This window comes from Staurois parvus, unplaced genomic scaffold, assembly GCF_062004578.1.
Source record: "Staurois parvus isolate SC_StPar_1 unplaced genomic scaffold, SC_StPar_1.0 ptg000018l, whole genome shotgun sequence".
Taxonomy (NCBI): domain Eukaryota; kingdom Metazoa; phylum Chordata; class Amphibia; order Anura; family Ranidae; genus Staurois; species Staurois parvus.
In genome coordinates this window covers 16,153,884-16,177,115 of record NW_028317814.1, presented here as the reverse complement: position 1 = coordinate 16,177,115, position 23,232 = coordinate 16,153,884, and the positions used below count along the sequence as shown (strand labels likewise).

Genomic DNA, 23,232 nt, shown 5'->3' with positions numbered 1-23,232 from the left:
CTGGGGGCCCCATCAAAAGGGGCTTCCAGATTCTGATACATCCCCTACGCACTCCCACAACCATTGGGCTACGGATGTGGGAAAAGGGGCCCTTGCCCTCATTGACATGGGACCCCCACTTCCCATTTGAGGACATGTGGCCTGGTATGGTTTCAGAAGGAGAAGGGGGTAGCAAGACTTTTTTGCCAATTCCTTAGCTATTAGCTTAAAAAAAAGGGAGACAATTGATCTGACAGTTCAACTTCTATTGACTTCAATGGAGTTCACATTTGACATCCAAATTTTTACTATGTTCAGCTGAATCTCCCCAAACTAAACCCAGGTGTGTTCGGCTCATCCCTACTGCTGAACATACTGCTGGGAAGGGATGCAGGAGAAGCTGCTATGATAAATTACTACTGGCATAGGGTAGAAAGGGGATGCTGAGAGAATACCTTCAACAGTGATTCTGGGGTGAATTCTGAGTTTGAATTACTCCACAATGTTCGCTGCTACAGACCTCAATAAGGGTTTGTTTTTTAGTTATTTCTCTACTGGTTAAGAACATGTTAACACTTGATATTCATATCCTGGCCATAGATTCATTTTGAAATGGATATTTTAGTTTTTAGTGGTCGCTGGCAACTTGAATCACTTGCTGACTTCTTATATCTCTTGAGAACTTTGCTGGCAAGAAATTTGAGCCAGAGTTTCCAGTTTTGTCCAACTATGTTTGATCTTACAATGCCAAAAATGTGTCATTCTGCCCATGAAAGCTCCATAATGTATAGCTAACAAATAGTTGGGAATCCAACTGCAAGCATGACAACTTTGTTGTAGTCTTGCGGGAAAGGGCGGCAACTACAGGGAGATCTCACCACAGAGGTCTCTGAGACACTGAATTTAATTAGTTTCAATGGGATCTATGTGCTCAGTATAGCAAGGAAAGCAGCATGCACATACATTCATCCTGGATTATTTTCAGTGTGCCTGATCATGTCATTCCCACTGAAATGAGGTTGATGTGATATTGAAATCAATTATATCCTCTTAGCATTGTTCCCATAATCTGTAGTACCTTAAGCACCATTTAAAGTCTCCCCATCTAAACAAACATCAGACAATTGCTGTACTATGCATGATTTGGGATAACAACCTTGTCTTGTGTTGCGGTCTATAACAAAATGTTCACCTTGTCTTTTCATAGGAATGTTCCAGGATGTAGTCACAATAAATTCAACACATTGCACATTAAAAAGCACAAGTGTGTATGTTCCACAACATGTATAATCCTTTAGTTATTGACTGTATTAAAATATATAACATTTCTGATTCTGCACCTAATGCATTGGGTACATATGAAATTCTCATTTATACAACGATGTCGCTCCACTTCCTTAAACTGAACCTCTCCAAAACCGAGTTTCTTGTCTTCCCCCCCAGCCCGGACACCACCCCCCATTGACTTCTCCGTCACATCCAACAATGCCACCATCAAACCCGCCCCGCAGGCCAGAGTACTTGGTGTCATTCTGGACTCCAACCTATCCTTCCAGCCCCAAGTCCAATCTTTAACAAACTCGTGCAGACTCCACCTCCGCAACATCGCCAAAATACGCGCGTTCCTAACCCCAGAAACCACTAAACAGCTCATCATATCACGACTCGACTACTTCAACTCCCTCCTCACTGGCCTGCCTCGCCGCTGGCTATCCCCGCTTCAGTTGATCCTGAATACGGCTGCCAGACTCATTCACCTTTCCAACCGCTCCATTTCCGCCACCCCCCTCTGCCAATCCCTCCACTGGCTTCCGATTGCGCAACGGATCAAATTCAAAATCCTAACACTGACGTACAAAGCTGTCCCCCATTCTGCCACGTACTACATCACTGACCTAATATCCAAGAACCGCCCAGCACACACACTCCGCTCCTCACAAGACCTCCTTCTCTCTAGTTCCCTGGTCTCCTCCTCCCATGCCCGCCTCCAAGACTTCTCCAGGGTGTCACCCATCCTCTGGAACTCCCTGCCCCAACCCATCAGATTATCACCTACTCGCCTCTCCTTTAGGCGCACCCTGAAAACCCATCTCTTCAGGGAAGCCTACCCCACCCCCTGCTAACCTGCCGACCTCCTCCACTCTTCCTACCACTCCATCCCCCACAGCTATCTCCTCCTGTGCCACCATCCCCTCCCTCCTAGATTGTAAGCTCGAAAGAGCAGGGCCCTCGATCCCCCCGTGTTTTGCATTGTATTGGTATTGTTCTGTCACATGTTCTGTCCCCCTTTGTAATGTACAGCACTGAGCGAACCATTGGCGCTTTATAAATACTGTATAATAATAATAATACAACTGAGGAGCCAAGACCCACCATTACTGTTAGACTAGGCAACAAGTAGCAGCACTGCACAGACATTTTCTACACAGCTTGCAAACACCACTAACAGCTGTAATCAAATAAAGTGTTAGACATGTCCAATATTTTGGCTCCTTGCAACAATTGTGGCAAGCTACAGTCACTAATACTTATCACAAAGACCACAATCTTTGATTAGTTACTAGCTATAGTTATTGGTTACATAATGGCACAGTCGAGACATATGCTATGTAACAAAATAACATTACCCATATATTGTACACTACAATTGTTGTAGAGAAATTAGTTGTACGTGTTTTTAAAAGGTTGATGTATATACATTTTAAATCCATACAATGTTTGCTTTACAAACAAGCCTTTAATAAAAGACAAATGATTTCCAGAGTACTGTGTAATAGCTAAAGGAACATTATAGCAGTAATCAAGTCCTTTCACTGAAACCTAGAACTAAGCCATCTAACAAAGGATCACTGCAATGTAAGATTCACTTGGGTGTATATTCATCTTGATTTAAAGATCTCTATAAACAGCAAAGGGTAGGGTAGGGTAAACATATATAAATATGTGAAAGGGAGACTAAAGCTTTAACTGCTTTAACTGCTATGGTTCACTTCTTGTTGAAATTATATCTAAAGGCAAAACCTTTTTTTCTGGACATAGTAAGGAAAGCCTAACACAACTGTACCTTTAGTATGGTGGTCCATTCATTAATCCCTCCACACCTCTAAGTGTGGTTTGCTTGGTAAAATCCCTGTCTGCAGTGAAAACATTCTGGCCAGGTTCCCTTCTTAAAGTGGTTGTAAACCTCAGACATGAAGTGTGTGCTTCTCAATCCAGAGCACCAAGTGTCATTTCTGTCTGCTGCCCCTTCCTCTGTTATCAGCTCTCCTCACTAATGTATCATTAGCTCTCTATCCTCTAATTTTCAGAGTGGAGAGATCCTGTATGAATTTTGCACTTTGAATGGATGCAGGTGAGAGACAGCTATAGATGAACGGGTACAACTTTTGTAGGATTATTTATTTCATCTCTATGTATCACCTGAGGCCAGTCACATCATTAGGTAAATGTAAGGGTTTACAACCACTTTAATGTGTAACTAAAGTTAAAAAAAATTAAAAACTGTGAGCAGGCAGGCTCTTCGTAGCTGAAGACAAACTATGTCTCTTCTGCTACAAAACTTACCTGCCTGTTCAAAATCTTGTTTAGAATGTGCACTGAGCTGTGACTGTGGAACTGAGTGTACATTCTCAGGCATGCATCAGGCACCCAGAGGAAGCCAGGGAGCAAATGTTGGTGCTGGTAAGGAAGCTTGCAGATGTCACAATGCTGAAGCAAAGGTTCCGATTTAATGTGTTTGTTTCCCTGCAGTCCGATTTATTCTTATTTGTGAGCCTTATGGGTGATGTTGCTAAATGATCACAAAGGTCATTCTGCCCTGACATGTTCGTTTTGAATGTGTCACAGTGCCTTGCAATAAGCATGTTGCTATGGCAGAAATGCTAGCCTAGATCATATATTGTATGCCTCCTACTTACCATCTCCTGTGCTGACGAAGAAGGAAAACTCTTGCTGTGTTCCCGTCTTCATTTTCCAATTAAATTTATCAAGGGCTTTCTCATCCCCACTCACTGCAGCCTTAGCCAGCTGGGTCATATCCCTGAAAAATCCCCAGAGGAGTCACACAGTTTCCTGTACATGCATACCAGCCTATCACAGATCTACTTGACCACTGTTAAGTATACACATATAAGTACCTTTTCTGAAAATATGGTCTTGGGCATAATTAAAGTCAATATGTTACTAAATAAAAAGTTGAATCCACATCTATCAGGGTAGGTAGCATGTACCTTCATACATTAGCAAATGTCATGTGTGTGCCACAGGAGCACCCAAGCTGCCAGTGATTCCCAGTTTAGCTTCAAATTGTAGCTATGCTTTTCTTCCCCATCCTATAAAGCAATACAGATGCTTCATCAGTCTATAGAGAGGTTCTAGGATTGCTCTATGAAATGTAGAGGCTGCCAGCCAAACAGGATCAAGGATCAGTGTGCACCTTTGAAGAGGTGATGGTTAAATTTAAAGGTACAAGCAGATACACCTTACTGTTACTTTTATTGTCTTGTCTTTTCACTGGGCAAAAAGCTAGCTTACATTAAGTATAAATGTAAATGGTTTATTGTGAAGGCTGGAATCAAATGACTGCTAAAGAAAATATACAAAGAACTACAAGCGCAACAAGATAGGCCTGAGTTGCACTCTCTAAATAATCTTTAATGGTGTGGTGCTTTTATGACCCCATAGTCAAAGCTAAACTACTAAAGGAAGGGAGAAGACACATCTTTGGGAGTCATTGGGAGTTATTTACTAAAACTGAAGAGTGCAAAAATCTGGTGCAGTTCTGCATAGAAACCAATCAGCTTCCAGGTTTTATTGCCAACGCTTAATTGAACAAGCTGAGCTTAGAAGCGGATTAGCTACCATTCACAGCTGCACTTGATTCTGAGTGCACCTGATTTAGAAAATCTACCCCATTGACTATTTATGGCACATGTGTGCATTTAGGTAGAATCTGTTATATCTGTTATAAAGAGAATCTGTACTGTTAGCTCCTTAACTGACAATAAAATGAATGATAATACAATACAATTTTATATGTGGTTATTTTGAGTATTTTAACTGAGAGTTTTCTTGCTAGCCATAACAGGACACTTCATGTTCTCCATTCTGTATGTCCATTCACTCCATTCTCCATCTTATCAAACCAAAAAGTAATCTACGTATGTAAGACAATGGTTGCATGACTTACTCTTCAGGAGCTACTGGTTTAAAGATGCAGTGAGTCAATGACTTGTGGTATTCCAACTTCAGTAAGGGGGCACCCTGAACACGACCTCGCTGATCCAATCTCCATACAATCAGCAGACCGTTCTAAACCAGAAGTATAATTATTGTTACTGCAAATTCAAATTAAATTATGTTTATTTTACTTCTAAAGAAAACCTGTACAGTACATACACACACACACACAGACAGATTAATATATGCACACACTCTGAGTTAAGCTCACAATATATAATCTGTAAATGATCAGAGTTCAAAAAAGCAGTTTTCTCCAGGATTGGAAACTCCTGGATTCAGATTTGGAGCCCAGAGGCTTTGCAGAGATATGGGAGGCATGGAGCCTTTAGCCCCGTGTCCCCTTTTTTCAGGAAACCAGCATCCTGATTGTGCACATTTAGTATAGGAGCGGTTTATGGTTTAGGGCTCTTTCCCCTGGAGACAAGCTGCTGCATAAGCAGTGTGTGTGTGAACAGACATTGGGAGTGTGTCTGTTATGGCCTTAAGGAGAGGCAATCTGACCAAGCCGCTGCCTAAGAGACTGTGTGTAATTAGGCAGGAGCCTGTGTAGCCCCAAGCTAGGCATTTGGTTTGTCACAAGGCTGAATGCAAAAACATCCTGCATGGGTAACCTTCTGTGTGAGGTTTTGAACATTACTTTTGAACAAAAGTGGGCAAAAGCCATGAAATGTACTTCATTGGCTGGATTGAAGGTGCTACATTTGAGTGAATCCACACAAGGTGTATTATAACCCAGAGCCTCAGAGCTGTAAGGTCACACTACTACACACAGCACCAGGGTGAGGCCCATATCTATTGTGGCTGAATGTCAAGTCTACTACTGCACACTACATTAGCTTTGGTTACATTTCAGGCATCCGAATGCCATAGCTGCCCTAATACCCAAGCTAGAGGTCTAATACACTACCCACTCTGTAGTATTTGCTACTCACCAAGTCTCCAGTAAGCAGACGGCTGTTGTTTACGCTCCACACCAGCAATGTGATCTCTGCGCCATGTGTTGGTGGCATTGTGTGAAACTCTTTATCCTGCTCGTTAAAAATGATCACCTCTCCCATGACCCAGCCCATGGCAAGAAGATGTTTTGTTGGGTGCCAGGTAAGCAAAGTAGGCTGGTAAGACCTCTCCACATGTGAACCAGTGACATGTTCACCCTGTACACGACATTACAAAGGAGATATTACAAGCCATAAAATCAATAAGTAGTGACAGGTACCATTAACAAGATGACATAATGTTACATGACCTGCTGATCTGACTAAAACTATTTTCTTTGCTTTTTTAATAATGGATTTTTTTGCTAGTTGATAATAATGCCACAGAACTATGGCACATATAGCCTTTTTTAGCCTTGGTATCTTCAACTAGGATGATTGAGTATGACCCTACACAAGTCTCAGCGGGCTCAATGTGCTGGCATAGCCAGTGCAGAGAATAATTTCTTCCGAAGACACTGTAAACATTGAAAATGGCCGTGGCTTTGTTAGTGTGGTAAGTAAACAGATGGGATTGGGGTTTAGTATAGATGAGTAAAAGAAGGGCTGGGAAGTGTGGGTTAGGTTTGGTGCTGTTAAATTTGTGTTATAGTCTTAAGCAGGACATACATTATATAGATTTCTTTCCTGCAATGATGGGTTGAAGGAAAGACAATTGCTTGATTCACCCATCAACACAGTCAGTATTGATGGGGGAATTCTTCCTGCAGCGCTATTGTGTTCAGCTGGTTGGGAGCCTTCCCTGCTGACAGAACACAATGATCACTGCTGGCGGCTATAGCCGCCAGCAGTGATCAAAAGAAAAATCCAACAGGCAGGTTGTCCTGAAGTTGCGACTTCAGTACAACCAGTCAACCTATAGATAGATTGAATCTCGGCTGGTTCTGGCTGAACCTGTCATGATTCGATCCATCTATGATCATCTTTACACTTACCTGTCCCCAAACAAGCATAATATCCACTGCATAATCTCATCAGTAGCAGCCGTTTGTCAGAATCTTCTGTGCTGGATCCATGCATACACTCTGCGTTCTTATTCAATCTAAAGGGAAGTTCTAGAGTATAAGCTTGTCTTCGGACCTTTTCACCATAGAACTGAATGAGAGTGCAGAGCTAGGCACAGAAGATTTTGACAAGCAGCTGTGAAGCACTGTTAAGGTTACATAGCTGATGTCTTGCTGGATTGGAGACAGGCAAGTATATGACTGGGAGACTATGCCCTATGAATCTGCACTGCTGTGTCAAACATATCACAGAGCCTGCAATCTGAACTACAAAGGTACTGAAAGGAGGAGTTACAGGAGGCAGAGGAATCACTGCTTGCAGGCATAAGGTACCATGGGATTTGTAGTCCTTAGAAATTAAAAATTAAACAGCAAAGAAGATGCAAAGTATGCAGGGAATCCAAAAAGTTGTGGGAAGAGATGGCCAGTAGACATGCGGCACTCTCAACATGAAAGGAGGTTTTTAAGTAAGCTTATATTGTTTTGTCAACAATAACTATTGTTTGTATTGTTGTTACAAAGCTGATCTTATAAAATAAAAGTGTATTCTGTGACTACAGATCTCCTTTAACACAACATGTTAATCTGTGATGCAATATATATTAATACAATGCACAAGAATGTGTGAACAGGTCCTTGAGCTGTTTGCAGGCTGTGGAGTATCAGTGAACAGTGTTATAGAAGCAGGAAGAAAAGGATCCTCAGAAATCTGGAGTTCGCAATGAAGACCACTGTTATGGTTGCAAACCAAAGAAATTTGTAGTTATTTTCTGAATTTTTATATTACATTCTATTCTTTCCATAGCAATGTCTAATGTGAATTTAAAAAAATATGTGCTTCTATTTAATAGGCTACAAAAGGTAGTCAGTCCCTAAACACTCGGTACAGTATTCAGGCCCATCCAGTAGCAGCCTCCCAGGCACACTAATCCTGGGAGGCAAGTACTGCTCCTAGATGGCCCCATGTACCAGGGCCTTAATCTGATCATACATTATACAATTTTCTTGTTCAATTTCCTTTAGATTTACCTTCCACTATGTAGTGCAAGGACCTGCCTGACTGCACACGAATTGAAAGCGTTTAGGTTTAAACTCATATTATATACTGTAGTTTTGGTAAATCTAAAGGGAAATTGTATAAGAAGATTGTATAGGGCAGTGATGGCGAACCCGTGGCACGCGTGCCACAGCCGGCACGCCGAGCCTTATCTGTGGGCACGCCAGGAGAATACCGTATTTTTCGCTCCATAAGACGCACTTTTTTTCCCCCAAAAAAGGGGGGAAAATGTCAGTGCGTCTTATGGAGCGAATATAGAGCGGCCGGTCCGGTATTTCCACCGCCGCCGTGTCAGAATACCGGGCCGGCCGCTCAGCTCTGCAGTGGGACCGTACCTGTCCCTCTATCCAGCGGCGCGCTGTCTTCCCGGCTTCTGTAGTGTGCGTGACAGCCGGGTCCCAAGTGCGCATGCGCAAGAAGCAGTGCTCTTTGTGAATGGTAAGGCGGTACCTGGGACACATGACAGATCCCAGAAGCCGCCGGAACAATCACAATCATCCCTGTACTGTGTCCGCAGTCTCTGGTCATCCCTGTACTGTGTCCGCAGTCTCTGGTCATCCCTGTACTGTGTCTGCAGTCTCTGGTCATCCCTGTACTGTGTCTGCAGTCTCTGGTCATCCCTGTACTGTGTCCGCAGTCTCTGGTCATCCCTGTACTGTCCGCAGTCTCTGGTTATCCCTGTACTGTTAATTAGTTTGCACTACTGTACGAGTTGTTTTTTCTAAACCAAAAGCTCGATATTCAGGTTTCATTGCAGTGTTGGCACTTTGAAAGAAATAAGTTGGTTTTGGGTTGCAGTTTGGGCACTCGGGCTCAAAAAGGTTCGCCATCACTGGTATAGGGTTTCATCTAATTTACAAAATTCTCTTTTTCTTCCTTTGACACTTAATAGGGGGTCCAACACAGCGTCACAGGTTTGAACTCATATTATATACACTGTATTGTCAAAAGTATTGGGACACCTGCCTTTACACACACATGAACAGAAGGGGAACCTACCAGTTCACTGTAAACGTCCACACAACCTCCTGTCAACGAGCTGATAGAAGCCACAGCCAGCAGAGCATGTTGACTGTGCCAAGATATGTTCAAAGGGGATGCTGCAGGGTTCGGGGCTTCTATCCGATGGTCGAAATACACTGCCATGGCAAATGAACCTTCCGCAAGACCAGACCTGTGTAACACAGATATTACAGAGTATTAAAAATAAATGTTGCCACCTATTAATAGCTGATCTATTTGGATATATGGCAGGTGCACTTTTCCATCTAATATGGTGGATGCACCTATCTATCTCATCTCATACAACCAAATATATGCACGGTACAGCATTACAAAGCCATCATTTGTAGTCTTCAGCTCCTACAACACTGTAGCTGTTGCAGTTGTGTCACAATAAACCAATTAATGGAAAGCTGTACTAGAATATGAAGGATACCATTGCTGACCACATTCTGGAAAAACTAGTTGCATTAAATACTCACAACAAATAAGCATGCAGCTAGAAAAGTCAGAGCTCCTTATCTGCATACTTGTTTAAAGCAGGTGTAATAATGTCTCTGCATCAATGTTAAAGCCGGCAGAATGATTTGTCCTGTGAAACTGCAAGTACATTTGTTTTGTAAGAATGGGGGCAAAAACAAATGTTATTGGGCTATTTTCTATTGATATTGCTATTGGGGCCCTATGTGGCAGCCTCCCTAGTGGTCTGATTATGTCAGTATTTCTGTGCTCAAAGCAGTACATTTTTTTGCATGGAAATATGTATTTTTTTTTTGGGCCTGGAATTGTAGGCCTGGAATTTTTAGGAATAACTCACTGAAATCTGTCCGAACAAGAATCTAGTAAACATCCCGGGTATGTTAAAATTTGAAACACGAAATCATAAATTATAATATAATAAATAATCATAAAAAATAATAATATAATAATAATAAATTTAATTCAATATTATAATCAAACCAAAAACACTGAGATTTGAAATATAGCGCCAAGTTCGCACATCACTGAGCAAAGTCGCAAAATTGTTTTCAGTGTCTGATGACAAATTTCCCCACGAATCATTATCACTGAATTCTGCAAGTGGTTCTGATTTACTATCGCTGTTCTCTAGCTGGTCTAAAACCGCTTTTGACCTAAAGGGATGCTTTTTGGACGCCATGGACGTTTCTCAGTTTCCAGGCAGAAAGAACAGTAAAAATGCAGGCAGGGCACAGGACAAAGCACTCGGGACAAAATGTATGTGAAATGGTTTGATACAGTAATGTAATACTATGTGATTTTAGTGTACTAAGTGAATGTCACTTTTTCACATTTTTACATTTCCCGCCGTTCCGTCCCCGTACGTCCTGTCGTCGCAGGGAACAAAAAGCCAGAGGAGACGGCCGGGGACGCTGCAGGAGGGACATCGCGGGAGCGCAGGACAAGGTAAGAAGAGATACCGGAGCAACGCTGCAAGGTATTCCCGAGTGTAGCTCGGGGTTACCGCTTGTGGTGCTGAAACTTTACCCCGAGCTACACTCGGGAATACCGCCAGGGAGGTTAAGGAACGAAAGGTCTAAAATGTAGAAGACCTGTGTTCTAGACCAGGGCTCAACAAATCCCAGGCACTAGGTTGCCATGGCAACTAGAAATTGCATCCTGGCACCTGGGTTCACACACTGCCTCCAACTGACTTGACAATGCAAAATTTATCCCATTGACTTCAATGCAAAAACGCCTCCTATTGACTTCAATGCAAAAACTCCTGTCAATATCAATCCTTTGTGAACACTTATCTCCACATGTCACTCTACTCTCTCACTTGCGAGTCTGGAACGCACTGCTACAAACTCACACAGGACCCTTTTAGTAATGGCACTCAAAACTTAATGTGTGTGGATCGCATCTGTGTGAACCATCTCAATAATAATTAGCCTGTCATGCGAATCTGTGCATTTGAAAACGCATGTGTGAACCAGGGTGGCTCCATTCACACTGCAGAATCACTGTGATTGCAAAACGCAGGTTCAGGTGCCATTATTTTCAATGGCACCTAAAAAGTGGAGTGCTTTTGCCATGTTTGTCGCATGGCAAATTGCATCTCGTGAAGCTTGTCGCCCAAAAGTTGCCTTGCGCCAGGCGCTGACAACCCACGCAGCACTAAAAAAAAACAAAAAAACTGGTTCCTAACTTTTTTAGCTGCTCCTAGATTAAAAGCAAATTTGCCAAGCCTGTTCTAGACTAGATCCTTGAATTCATAGGTCCCTAAACACTCGGTACAGCATTCAGGCCCATCCAGTCGCAGCCTCCCAGGCACACTAATCCTGAGAGGGAAGAACTGCTCCTAGATGGCCCCATGTACAAGGGCCTGAAGCTGCCCATACATTATATACATTATATAATTTTCCTGTTCAATTTCCTTTAGATTTACCTTCTACTATGTAGTGCAAGGACCTGCCTGATTGCACACAAATTGAAATCGTTTAGGTTTGAACTCATATTATATACTGTAGTTTTGGTAAATCTAAAGGGGAAATTGTATAAGAAAATTGTATAGGGTTTCATCTATTTTGCAAAATTCTCTTTTTCTTCCTTTGACACTTAATAGGGGGTCCACCACAGCGTCACAGGAGGGTGATATGCAGCCCCTAGGTCAGCAATAAGGACCACTACCCTACTGAAATACATAATTGCAAAATTAGAGAAAAGCATCAAGATTTCAAAAATACTATTTCTCAGTGCAAGACTCTGAGTACCAGGATTTACACATAAATTCTAATCTGTGAAGAAAAAGATGGTGTGCAACTATTGATAATTCAGTCTGTACTGGTATGTAGTAGATCAGTTCCCTATCACAGTTATAATCCTGTACCTGTGACCAGCATAATTTATTAATATTCCAATGTAATGAATTGACATGGGATGGAATAATAGGCTTTTCCTTCCCTCCACACTAGAATTCTTTGCATTCTTTCATAGTATACACCTACCTCACCAGTGGCTTTCCTTTGTCCTCAGTGACATTAGAGATTCATTGTGTAAGGACTTTCATACTGTTGTGTGTTTTTTGCAGATATGAAGTAGTTTAAAGTGAAAAGGATATCTAAAATAAAAACAAACAAAAAAAATGTGAGCAGGCAGGCTCTTTATTGCAGAAAAGACATGCAATGTCTCTTTTGCAACAAATAAAACCTACCTGCCTGCTTGCAGTCTTCTTTAGAATGTAATTTGAAGTGTAAGTGCAGCTCCGTTTACATTCTGACACCGTGCCTGTGTGTCTCAGTGACTGAACTCCTGAACACACGCTGAGAGTGACGTCATCCCGCAACAGCCAATTAAAATGGCTGAAAACTGTCATCCAGAAGATGCTAGTGAGGGACCTCACAGGCACTGGACCACTGAAGCAGAGGTAAGTATTGCGGATAGGGATGCACTGCTACAGTATATCGGCTGCCAAAAATCATCGACCGAAAATAGGGTTATCAGCATTTTGCTGATAGAAAAAAAAGATGCTGATAAAGGCATATTGCATCCCATTGGCTTGATTGCACAATTGAGTCCCTTAGACTTCAATGAAAAATAACGTCCCCTAGACTTCAATGTAAAATCGCATCCTATTGACTGCAATGCAAATTGCATCCCATAGACTTCAATGCAAAATTGTGTCCCATAGACTTCAATGCAAAATTGCATCCTATTGACTTCAATGCAAAATCGTGTCCTATTGACTTCAATGCAAAATTGCCTCCCATAGACATCAATGAAAAATCGCCTCCTATTGACTTCAATGCAAAAATGCCTCCCAAGTGACCTCAATGCAAAAACGCCAGCCACATTAATTCAATTTACATTTTTTATTATTTTTTTTTTTTAAACTGTCCGTTTTGGTTTTGGTTTTCGGCCAAGTGCATCTTGGATTTTCAGTTTCGGCACCGGAATTTTCATTTCGGTGTACCTCTAATTGCAGACTTTAGTTCCACTTTAACCACCTCAATACCGGGCACTTTTACCCCCTTCCTGCCCAGGTCAATTTTCAGCTTTCAGCGCTGTCGCGCTTTAAATGACAATTGCACGGTCATGCAACACTGTACCCATATTAAATTTTTAGCATTTTTTTCAAACAAATATATTTCTTTTGGTCGTATTTAATCAACACTATTTTTTTATACTACAAACAAAAAAAGACCAAACATTTTGGAAAAAAAAGTGTTTTTTTTCTTTATTTCTGTTATAAAATTTTGCTAATAAATAATCTTTTCACAAAAATGTAGGGCAAAATGTATTCTACATTTCTTTGGTGAAAATAACCCAAATTAGTGTTTATTACTTAGTCTGTAGGAAAGTTATAGAGTCCACAAACTATGGTATAGATCTGAAAATCAATAAATCCTGATCTGTATTGACAGACAATCTCATTTCTTGAGGCCCAAAAACGGCAAGAAAGCGCAGATATCCCCCAAATGTCCGCTTTTCAGAACGTAGACAGTCTGAGATATTTAGTAAGAGGCATGGCAAGTTTTTTGAAGTTGTAATTTTTTTTTCTCACAATTATTTGGAAAATGAAGAAATGAAATAAAATTTGGGGTTTGTTTCATCGTTATTTATTTTTGCTTTTTTTACATACTGTCACCAATGCAGTAGAGCGTCATCATATAACTGGTGTAGCGTTGATCAGGGACACTGACTGGTGACATTATGTAAAAAAAAATAAATAATATTTTTTTAGATTTTTAACTACCATAGTAACATTGTACTACTCTGGGCAACTGATCAAAAAATGTTTTTCTACAAATTATGATTGCTTATACCAGTGATTTTCACTGGTATAGGCAACCATATTTACTGAATGATTCATTTAGCAGTTATTGTCGTGATCAGCTGTGATTGGCCACAGCTGATCACATGGTACAGATGGGCTGTAATTGTTTGTATCATGTGATCACTGTGACCAATCACAGTTGTAAGAAATTAATGGCATGAAAGGAAGCCATTAATTGTTTACAACTGTCATGTGATCTGCTGTGATTGGTCACAGCAATCACATGACACTGGCAGAGGGCCAGTATAGTGAGCAGTCATCAGCTGTGTCCGGTGGACACAGCCAGTGACAGATTACGCCAGAGCACGAGGCAAAATCCTGGGAGGACATCATATGATGTCCTCCCAGGATCATAGGGATCCCACCCGGTCGTAATTTTACAATAGCAATATTACAAAAAGTGGAACTTTACCAAGAACAACTTATTAAAAAATCATGTTATTAACCTCCCTAGCGGTCTAATTATGTCCATATTTCTGTGCTCAAAGCGGTACATTGTTTTGCATGGAAATATGTTGTCTTTTTATTGTAAGCCTGTAATTTTTAGGAATAACTCACTGAAATCTGTCCGAACAAGAGTCTAGTAAACATCCCGGGTATGATAAAATTTGAAACACAAAATCATAAATGAATATAATAAATTATCATAAAAAAAAATTAATTCCATAATATAATCAAACTAAAAACACTGAAATTTGAAATATAGCGCCAAGTTCGCACATCACTGAGCAAAGTCACAAAATCATTTTCAGTGTCTGATGACGAATTTCCCCACGAATCATTATCACTCAATTCTGGAAGTGGTTCTAATTTACTATCGCTGTTCTCTAGCTGGTCTAAAACCGCTTTTGACCTAAAGGAACGCTTTTTGGACACCATGAACGTTTCTCAGTTTCAAGGCAGAAAGAACAATAAAAATACAGGCAGGGCTCAGGACAAAGCACTCGGGACAAAATGTATGTGAAATGGTTTGATACAGTAATGTTATACTATGTGATTTTAGTGTATTTAGTGAAAGTAAATTTTTAACATTTTTGAATTTCCCGCCGGTTCCGTCCCCCGTACGTCCCAACGCTCGAACAGAATGAAACCTGGAAGACGGATGCCGGCATCGGTCGGAGGAGATGGCCGGGGATGCTGCAGGGGGGACATTGCGGGACCGCAGGATAAGGTGTGTGAAAGAGGGATCCCTGAGAAATGCTGCAGGGTATTCCCGAGTGTAGATCAGGGTTACTGCTTCTGGTACTGAAAGTTAACCCCAAGCTACACTGGGGAATACCGCCAGGGGGGTTAAACAAGAAACATACAGTTAGGTCCATATACTGTACATTCCACATTAATAATTCTGCTGCCAAAATTTGTGTGTGCTGTAATTTGCCTCGAACATTGTTCCTGTTTCTTCTTGCTGGAGGCTGCCATTTTACTGAAACCCAGAGGCCCTGAGCAGCATTAAATCTTTAGACTGTCAGCAGATTTGGCTCTACAAATTCAGTACCTAAAAACAGAGAGTGAATGACCATGTGCAGAGCAGGGAGAGACAGTGTATTACTGGATTTTAAACAGTATAAGCACTTTTTAATGTTTTACATAGCTGTACCTGCAAACGGGGCCAGTCTGCAGTGATCTAGAACTTCATTTTCTGACTAAAGTTCCACTTTAAAGTGACAGTTAAGTCTGGTTAAAAAAAACATCTATTCGAGTATTCTCAACTATAAAAAGTACCTTCTATTGATCTCAAACTTCTCCAAATCTCCAAATTTCCTACAGGGACAGTTGCTGTCCTCTCAATCGCCCCGACCTCACCCGCGACTTTCCAGAGTGTCCATGTGTGAGATTTGACAGTTGACAGTTACATTTAAAGACCAGCGGAACTTTCAGTTTAAATCGGCTGTTTAAATCATTCTAGGTACATCAAAACAAAATTTGTTCAACATTTTACATTTCCTTTTCTTTCTAAGAGCTATTCTCCACTGGCGGCACATGCTGAATGCTTACAAACCCTTGAACGACGCAACTCACATTTTCAAATAATTTTTATAATATGTGTGACCTCCTTACAGCTAAGTTCACACCTATACAGTTTGCATTTGATCCGTTTCTGCAGTGCGTTTTGCATTTTTGCACATGAGTTTTGTATGCGTTTTGCGGGACTTTTTTGTTTCTTCTTTTTTTCTCCAATTTGTTGCTGGGCAGATAAAAAAGCAAAATGCATCAAAAACACAAAAAAAACACAATTTATGCATTTCTGCCGCATCTCCATTAAAGCCTATTGAACCAAAAATGCAACATTTTGAGATTAAAAAAAGTACCTGACCTTTTCCAAAAAAATGCACCTGATGAAAAAGTGGAGATGTGAACCTGTCCCATAGGAAATCATGTTAAATAGACTGCTGTGCTTTTCCGCAAACTGCAACGGAAAATGCATAGGAAAGTTGCCTTACATTGCCACTCTTGAATGACACACTTGGCACCCCCCCCCCTACAACACTTTCGTTTCCATACTGTACTGTGCAGGATGGAAAAAGCCATCCTGTTTGAACCGAGTGGAGACAAGCCCTAAAGCAGCCACCCTGCCAGTTACTGCAGAGTAGGTCCCTTGCACTCTTTTTACACAATGCAGAGGATTAACCGTTTAGGTTCCACAGTGAGAATAACAAGCATTCTTTACTGCATATGCAGACTGATTTTACTGTTGAGGTTTAGTAACCCTTTAACTTTACACGTATATTAATTGAAGGGTAATAAATTATCGCAAATTATTTTATTTTTTGGACTGATTCAAACTAGATGCAGTCCAGTTTTTTTCTGCATCAAAAATGCATGCACAGTGTTTTCCATGTATTCCAATGACCCTAGTTCCCACCAGTGCAGTCAGCTACAGTACATTTTAGTGCAGAAAAAAATAGAACATACTGCATTTTTTCGCACAGAACTGTACTGGAACACAGCAAAGCGCATCAAAAATGCACTGGAACGGAGTGCGGTGTAAATTGTAAGCAAACATGCATCCGGAGTGCATTTTTGTAGTGTGAACTGACCCTTTAGGTAAATTTATTTCTTCCTTTTTCTTTTTTTCCCACTGTACTGGAGTCCGGTTCATTTTTTTTAATGCATTTTTTATGTGTTCCAGGACAGTTCTGTGCAGGAAGAAATCAGCATGTTGTACTTTTTATTCTGGACCTGAAATGCACTGGATCTGACTGCAATGGTATGAACTATGCCACTGGAACCCATGTAGCCTACTTTCCATGCATTTTTGAAGCAGAAAACCCCCTTAGGGCCCATTTGCACCATAACGTGTGTGATGAGCGCAGGTTAATGGATGTGCGTTACATTTCAGCACTTTGCACTCCCTGGAGCATGCAAAGGGTCCACAGCAGGGATGAGATCAGGTGTGTTGGGATTCTAGTCCGAGCCCTTCTGAGCTGTCCTGCCAGGAAGCCGTCACAGCAGACCGGCAATCATAGGCAGCCGAGGAATTCCCCGCTCCACAGTCGCATGTATACATACCCCTTGTATATGGGGAATGCCTCGGCCACTTCTATTCAGAGGGCTGCAGTGATGGTTTCCTGGTGAGATAAACAGACGGGTTCAGACTATGATCCTGGCACACCTGAGCTCATCCCTAGTCTATGGCATGGAAGAGGTGCCAAACTTGTGCTGGACTTCTGTTTTCCTGTGCACTGATGCGCAATGCACTGGCATATGTCAACCACATATCACGCAGATAAAAAGTAGGATTTGATGTATTTTTTTCCACCACAAACCAACACATATCAGCACATCGCACCAGTGTGAACCTCTCCCATTGGCTCGACTTATTTTTTACAGATCCTTGCATTCGCTGCATTTACAAAATATGGTAACGCCTCTGGAGTGAATGGATTGAATGCAATCTGCTCATTCCTGGCTTCACACAGTCTGGCACAGCAAGAAAACAAACTGCAACTACCATTCCAGCTGGGAGCCAATGATAGCCTATACAGCCAGGAATTCCATGGAGGAGCACACACAGCCTAGTACTGGCCTGGGGTGATGCAAGACGCCATATTACCCTCAGCTGGGGTCTAATACATTACTTATCCTTCTCCGGCTCCAAATCCCCCCACACCACCCTCTTACCCCGCTGGCCTGCTTCTTTTTTCCTTCGGTAAGGCTTCTTCTCCTGTACCAGGCCGCTTCGCTTCCCGTTACCCTGACAACGGGCCGGGCAGACACGTGACTCGATAGCACCAACCCTGGCTTCCCTATTTGCAGCGCGCTGAACCGAACTAAACGAGCGTTTCCGAAATTAGAACGAAGAGTTCCGGAACATACCGAACCCCGCTCGTGTTTTTCCGGAGAAAAAAAAGGCCCTCTGTAGTAAGGGATTATTACTTCCTGTAAATCAGAATGATTGTGTGGGAGATGCAAATAAACGTTCTATAGAAACGTCCACTGAAATATTTTCTGTCATTTATAAAGTATATATAAAGCACAAACATTTTGTTTAGTCTTGGAGAGGTTAGGGAATGTGTATAACAACCATGTTAGCGGGAAATAAAATACTAAAAAAGGTTCCTTTTTACAGAGGTGGCAGCCCATGTGTAAAGTCTCCCCTCTATTCCAGGCCCCTAGCCTCTGTCATTGTCCTCTGTTGTGCACTGTGTTCCTTCCTCAGGACCTGTACCTCAGCAATAATGTAGAAGAAAGCGCCATTATCCGCAACAGGGGACGCAGACCGGGGCGGACTGACAACTCATGGGGCCCCCGGACAACAGGGGATCATGGGGCCCCTGTGTCCTTGCCCAAACTCATAAAAGCCTATGAAAAAGGTACCAAGGGCATCTCATGGGGCCCCCTACTGACCCTGGGCACTCGGGCAGTGCCCGAGTTTCCAAATGGTCAGTCCGCCCCTGGCCGCAGACAACCAACGCTCCTAGTAATGTGCATTGCTGAAGACACCTCATCGCAGGAACGACAGGAAGGAGGACACATGCCGCCAGAGAGAGAAATATAATTTTTCTCTTACAGAAAACTTTATGATCAATTCTGTTTTAATTATTTATTGATCTTTGTGCCATGTCTTATTTCAGAGATTAACCTTCACTTCCTGTCCTGGGGACACAACAGGAAGTGAGAGGAAAGTTATGGGATGTACTTTTGTACACAGCTGTATAGGGGCCATACAGCACATAATCCCTCTCCTGGGACCCACAAATGCTGCATACAGCTGCCCATTGACATGAGTTAGAAGATGCAGTTGTATACAGCTTGTATAAAAGTCCGGCATGGGCAGCAGCTGTACACGACAGCTCCAGGTTCTAGGAGAGAGATTCTGCAGACTCTGCACGCGGTAAGGCCTCTGTACAGCTAGGTGCATGAAGCTTTAGGATGCGTTTACACCACTTGTGGTGCAGGAAATGTGCATTTCCGTGCGCGTTTCCTGCACCATTGTGGAGATTTCCCTTCACTTCCTGTCCCATAGCCTGCAAAGGAAGGGGATTTCTTGGGGACCCCCAGGTCACCAGAACTAGTGTCCCCTTTGGAAGATTTCCCCTCAGTTACTTTTCTGGGGACAGGTCAAAATTTGAGTTTTACTTTCACTTTCAGCCTGGGTCCACACTGATGCGGTGTGAAATATCGCATGTGATTCGCACAGGAACCGCACCGCATTCCTGTGCAAATCGCATGTGAATTCTGTGCGGTGCGATATGAGCCATACAAAAAGATGCAGGAATCTTTTATTGGTCTGCACTAGAATCGGATCGCATGGGTATTTACACCCATGCAATCTGATTCTGCACACCATACCGCGTTTTGTGAACCGATTTTGGGGTGTTGTTAACAGCGGTGCGAACGGGCTGCGATTGTGATGTGGTGCAGAATTCACACAGAAACTGCTGTGAATTCTGCAGCACATCAGTGTGAACCCAAGCTCAATAATAATGGTAAACAGGCCAAATAGAGAGGATGAATCTCACTTGTGGGGACACAGACAGCAATAAAAACTGACACAGCAGTCCATTTAAAATGATTTCCTATGTGACAGGTTTACATCTCCACGTTTTCACCCGGTGTGTTTTTTGGAAAGAGTTAGGGACTTTTTTAAATGCAAAACGTTGCGTTTTTTTGTCCTATAGACTTCAATGGAAACGTTGCAGAAAAGCATGTAGTGCGTTAATGATTCATTTTTGACGCATTTTTGCTGCATTTTGTGTTTTAATCTGCCCAGCAACACGGAAAAAAAAAGCAAAATGCATCAAAAAGTGGCAAAAACGCAAAAAGCACTGCAGATATAGATCAAACGCAAACTGTATAAGTGTGAACCTAGCCTAAAGTGTTTGTAAAGGCTGAAGGTTTTTTACCTTCATGCATTCTATTCATAAAAGTAAAAAAAAACTTCTCTGTGCAGCGCCCCCCTAATACTCACCTAAGCCCCCTCTCGATCCAACGATGTGCACTGGAGTCTTGGCAATCTTGGGACTCCCTGTCCTCATTAGCTGAGACAGCAGCGGGAACCATTGACTCCCGCTTCTGTCAATCACAGCTAGTGAGCCAATGATGAGAGAGGGGGTGGGGAGGAGCTGCGGCTGTGTGTGTGAATGGACACACGGAGCAGCGGCATGGGAGCATGCCTGCTCAGGTGCCCCCATAGCAAGCTGCTTGCTGTGGGGGCACCCGACAGGAGGGAGGGGCCAGGCGCGCCGTGGGGGGACCCAAGAAGAGGAGGATCTGGGCTGATATGTGCAAAACCACTATACTCAGTAGGTAAGTATAACATGTTTTTTTTTTTGTAATTATGCCTATAGTATCACTTTAATTGTTAATGGTACCCAAAAAGCATCTACCACCCGTGTGCACGTTGCAGCTGCAAAATGCATGGTACTGTAGTACTATGCTGTTTGGTGATGAGCGGTTTTAAAAGTCAGGTCTGCCATTCTTTTCTTGTGTTCCCATGCATTTTTCAGCCCATTGAAATGAACGGGCTGTTTCTATAGTGTGAACCGGCCCTAAGCCTGGGTTCACACTGATGTGCTGCGGCACATCGCATGTGATTCGCACAGGAACTGCACCGCATTCCTGTGCAAATCAAATGCAATTTCTGTGCAGTGCAATTTGAGCCATACATTTTGTATGGCTCAAATCGCACCGTATCCGCAGAAACAAAATGCAGGAGACTTTTTTTGTCCGCATCAGAATCGGATCGCATGGCTGTTCACACCCATGCAATCTGATTATGCACATCGCACTGAGTTTTGAGAACTGATTTTGGGATGTTGTTAACTTAAAATACACACCTGCAGCGAATCGCATGAACGGGGTGTGATTATGATGCGATGCAGAAATCACACAGAAACCAGTGTGAACTCCGTACCGCATCAGTGTGAACCCGGGCTTAATGGTTGTTTTTGAGTTTAATACTGCTTTGAGATATACATGTAAATATGAGATCAGGATGCTTTTATTTTATTTTTTTTGTGGTATACGTGTACATATGTGATCGGGGAGTCTATTTTTATCTTTGTTATGGCATACATGGACATATATGATCAGGCAGTATATACTTGTACGTATGTGATATGGCTGTATATACTTGTACGTATGCGATCAGGGAGTATATACTTGGACGTATGCGATCATGTAGTATATACTTGTACGTATGCGATCAGGCAGTATATACTTGGACGTATGCGATCAGGCAGTATATATTTGGTCGCATGCGATCAGGCAGTATATACTTGGACGTATCTGATCAGGCAGTATATACTTGGACGTATCTGATCAGGCAATATATACTTGGACGTATCTGATCAGGCAATATATACTTGGACGCATGCGATCAGGCAATATATACTTGGACGCATGCGATCAGGCAGTATATATTTGGACGTATGCGATCAGGCAGTATATATTTGGACGTATGCGATCAGGCAGTATATATTTGGACGTATGCGATCAGGCAGTATATATTTGGACGTATGCGATCAGGCAGTATATATTTGGACGTATGCGATCAGGCAGTATATATTTGGACGTATGCAATCAGGCAGTATATACTTGGACATATGTGATCAGGAGGTAATTTTATTTTGTTTGTATACATGTATACCCTAAAAACTAATGATAACCGCAGTAACTAGCAGTGATCCCTGGAAATCAAGTAAGCAGGACACTCGTACGTTGGATAAATATCCTCCAATAAAACACGTTCCATCCCGAAAACTGGTCACAAAGTGGAAGTTGTCACAGTTTGAATGACAGCCAGCTTCCGGCACGCCCATCCACATCAATCAAATCTCTAACGTCCAATCGAATCCCGAGGGAGGGAAGCTGCTTGGGACAGACGAATTTACTTTTGAAACCTCGTCTTCCAGTGGATAATCTCCCTAGCCAATCCGTGCCCTCCTTTCGTTGCCCACTGACATCACTTGTCCCCTCCTTCTTCGCCCATGACTCTCAGCGCAGCTCTGGCGTTGAGATTTTCGATTGGCGATCCTACCGCAGGTGCCGCCTTTCCCGGTGATCAGACCAATCCTTGCATTTGTTTGGGTTGCGAGGGGCGTGACTTGTTTTGGCAGGCTGGCTTGGCGCGGGTTGTTGTCAGATGCGGACGCGGGCTGGGAAGAGGAAGGTCGGGAGCTGGGTTTGAAGAAGCTTTGGGCCGGGCCCAGTGAGATCGGATCTGGAATATTGTACCGTAGATGTCTGCAGAACTACAACAGGCGCTACCCGCATAGGCCTGAGGGTCTGGGCTGTCAGTTCTGGTCGTGCCGAGGATAGGGGAAGCTGCAGCAGGCCCTTCCATCATCCTGAATGCTGCAGGTAAGACCCGTGCCCCTCCTCTCATTACACTTGTATTGTCTTCAGCAACGTGGGCTGTCCTCACATTTGTAGAACTACCAAGTCCCAGCATGTGTGGCACTATAAATCCCAGCAGGCTGCTAGCAAAAGAAGACCTACCATGTGATCAGTGAACTCGGGCTGCAGCTGCCATTGCTGGCCCACTCCTATACCCAGAGGATGGGGGGGGGACATGCTTCCATATCATCTGCACAGCTGTCAGGGTGACAAATGCCTTCCATCACACCTTCATGTCACTTGCCTGTCCCTGCTGCAGTGTGATCAGCAGTGCTGGACTCCACCTCCTGTCCTGTCACACCTGTGAGCATGCTG

General features: G+C 42.7%; 2 protein-coding genes across 2 annotated transcripts in view; one reads left to right on the top strand and one right to left on the bottom strand.

Annotated features, from left to right (window-relative positions):
- The window catches only part of IFT140 (intraflagellar transport 140), a 168,298-nt gene extending 149,975 nt beyond the window's left edge, over positions 1-18,323 (bottom strand). The window contains exons 1-5 of the mRNA XM_089682718.1: positions 18,199-18,323; positions 9,276-9,450; positions 6,153-6,374; positions 5,168-5,289; positions 3,897-4,018 (exon numbers count right to left, since the gene is read on the bottom strand). Of these exons, the coding sequence (XP_089538844.1) occupies positions 3,897-4,018; positions 5,168-5,289; positions 6,153-6,374; positions 9,276-9,422 (613 nt within the window). The 5' untranslated portion in view covers positions 9,423-9,450; positions 18,199-18,323. The remainder of the gene's footprint in view (positions 1-3,896; positions 4,019-5,167; positions 5,290-6,152; positions 6,375-9,275; positions 9,451-18,198) is intronic.
- A 4,329-nt stretch (positions 18,324-22,652) lies between these two features.
- CRAMP1 (cramped chromatin regulator 1) overlaps positions 22,653-23,232 on the top strand; it is a 75,426-nt gene continuing 74,846 nt past the window's right edge. Inside the window, exon 1 of the mRNA XM_089682701.1 lies at positions 22,653-22,881. The gene's annotated coding sequence lies outside the window, so the exon portion shown is untranslated. The remainder of the gene's footprint in view (positions 22,882-23,232) is intronic.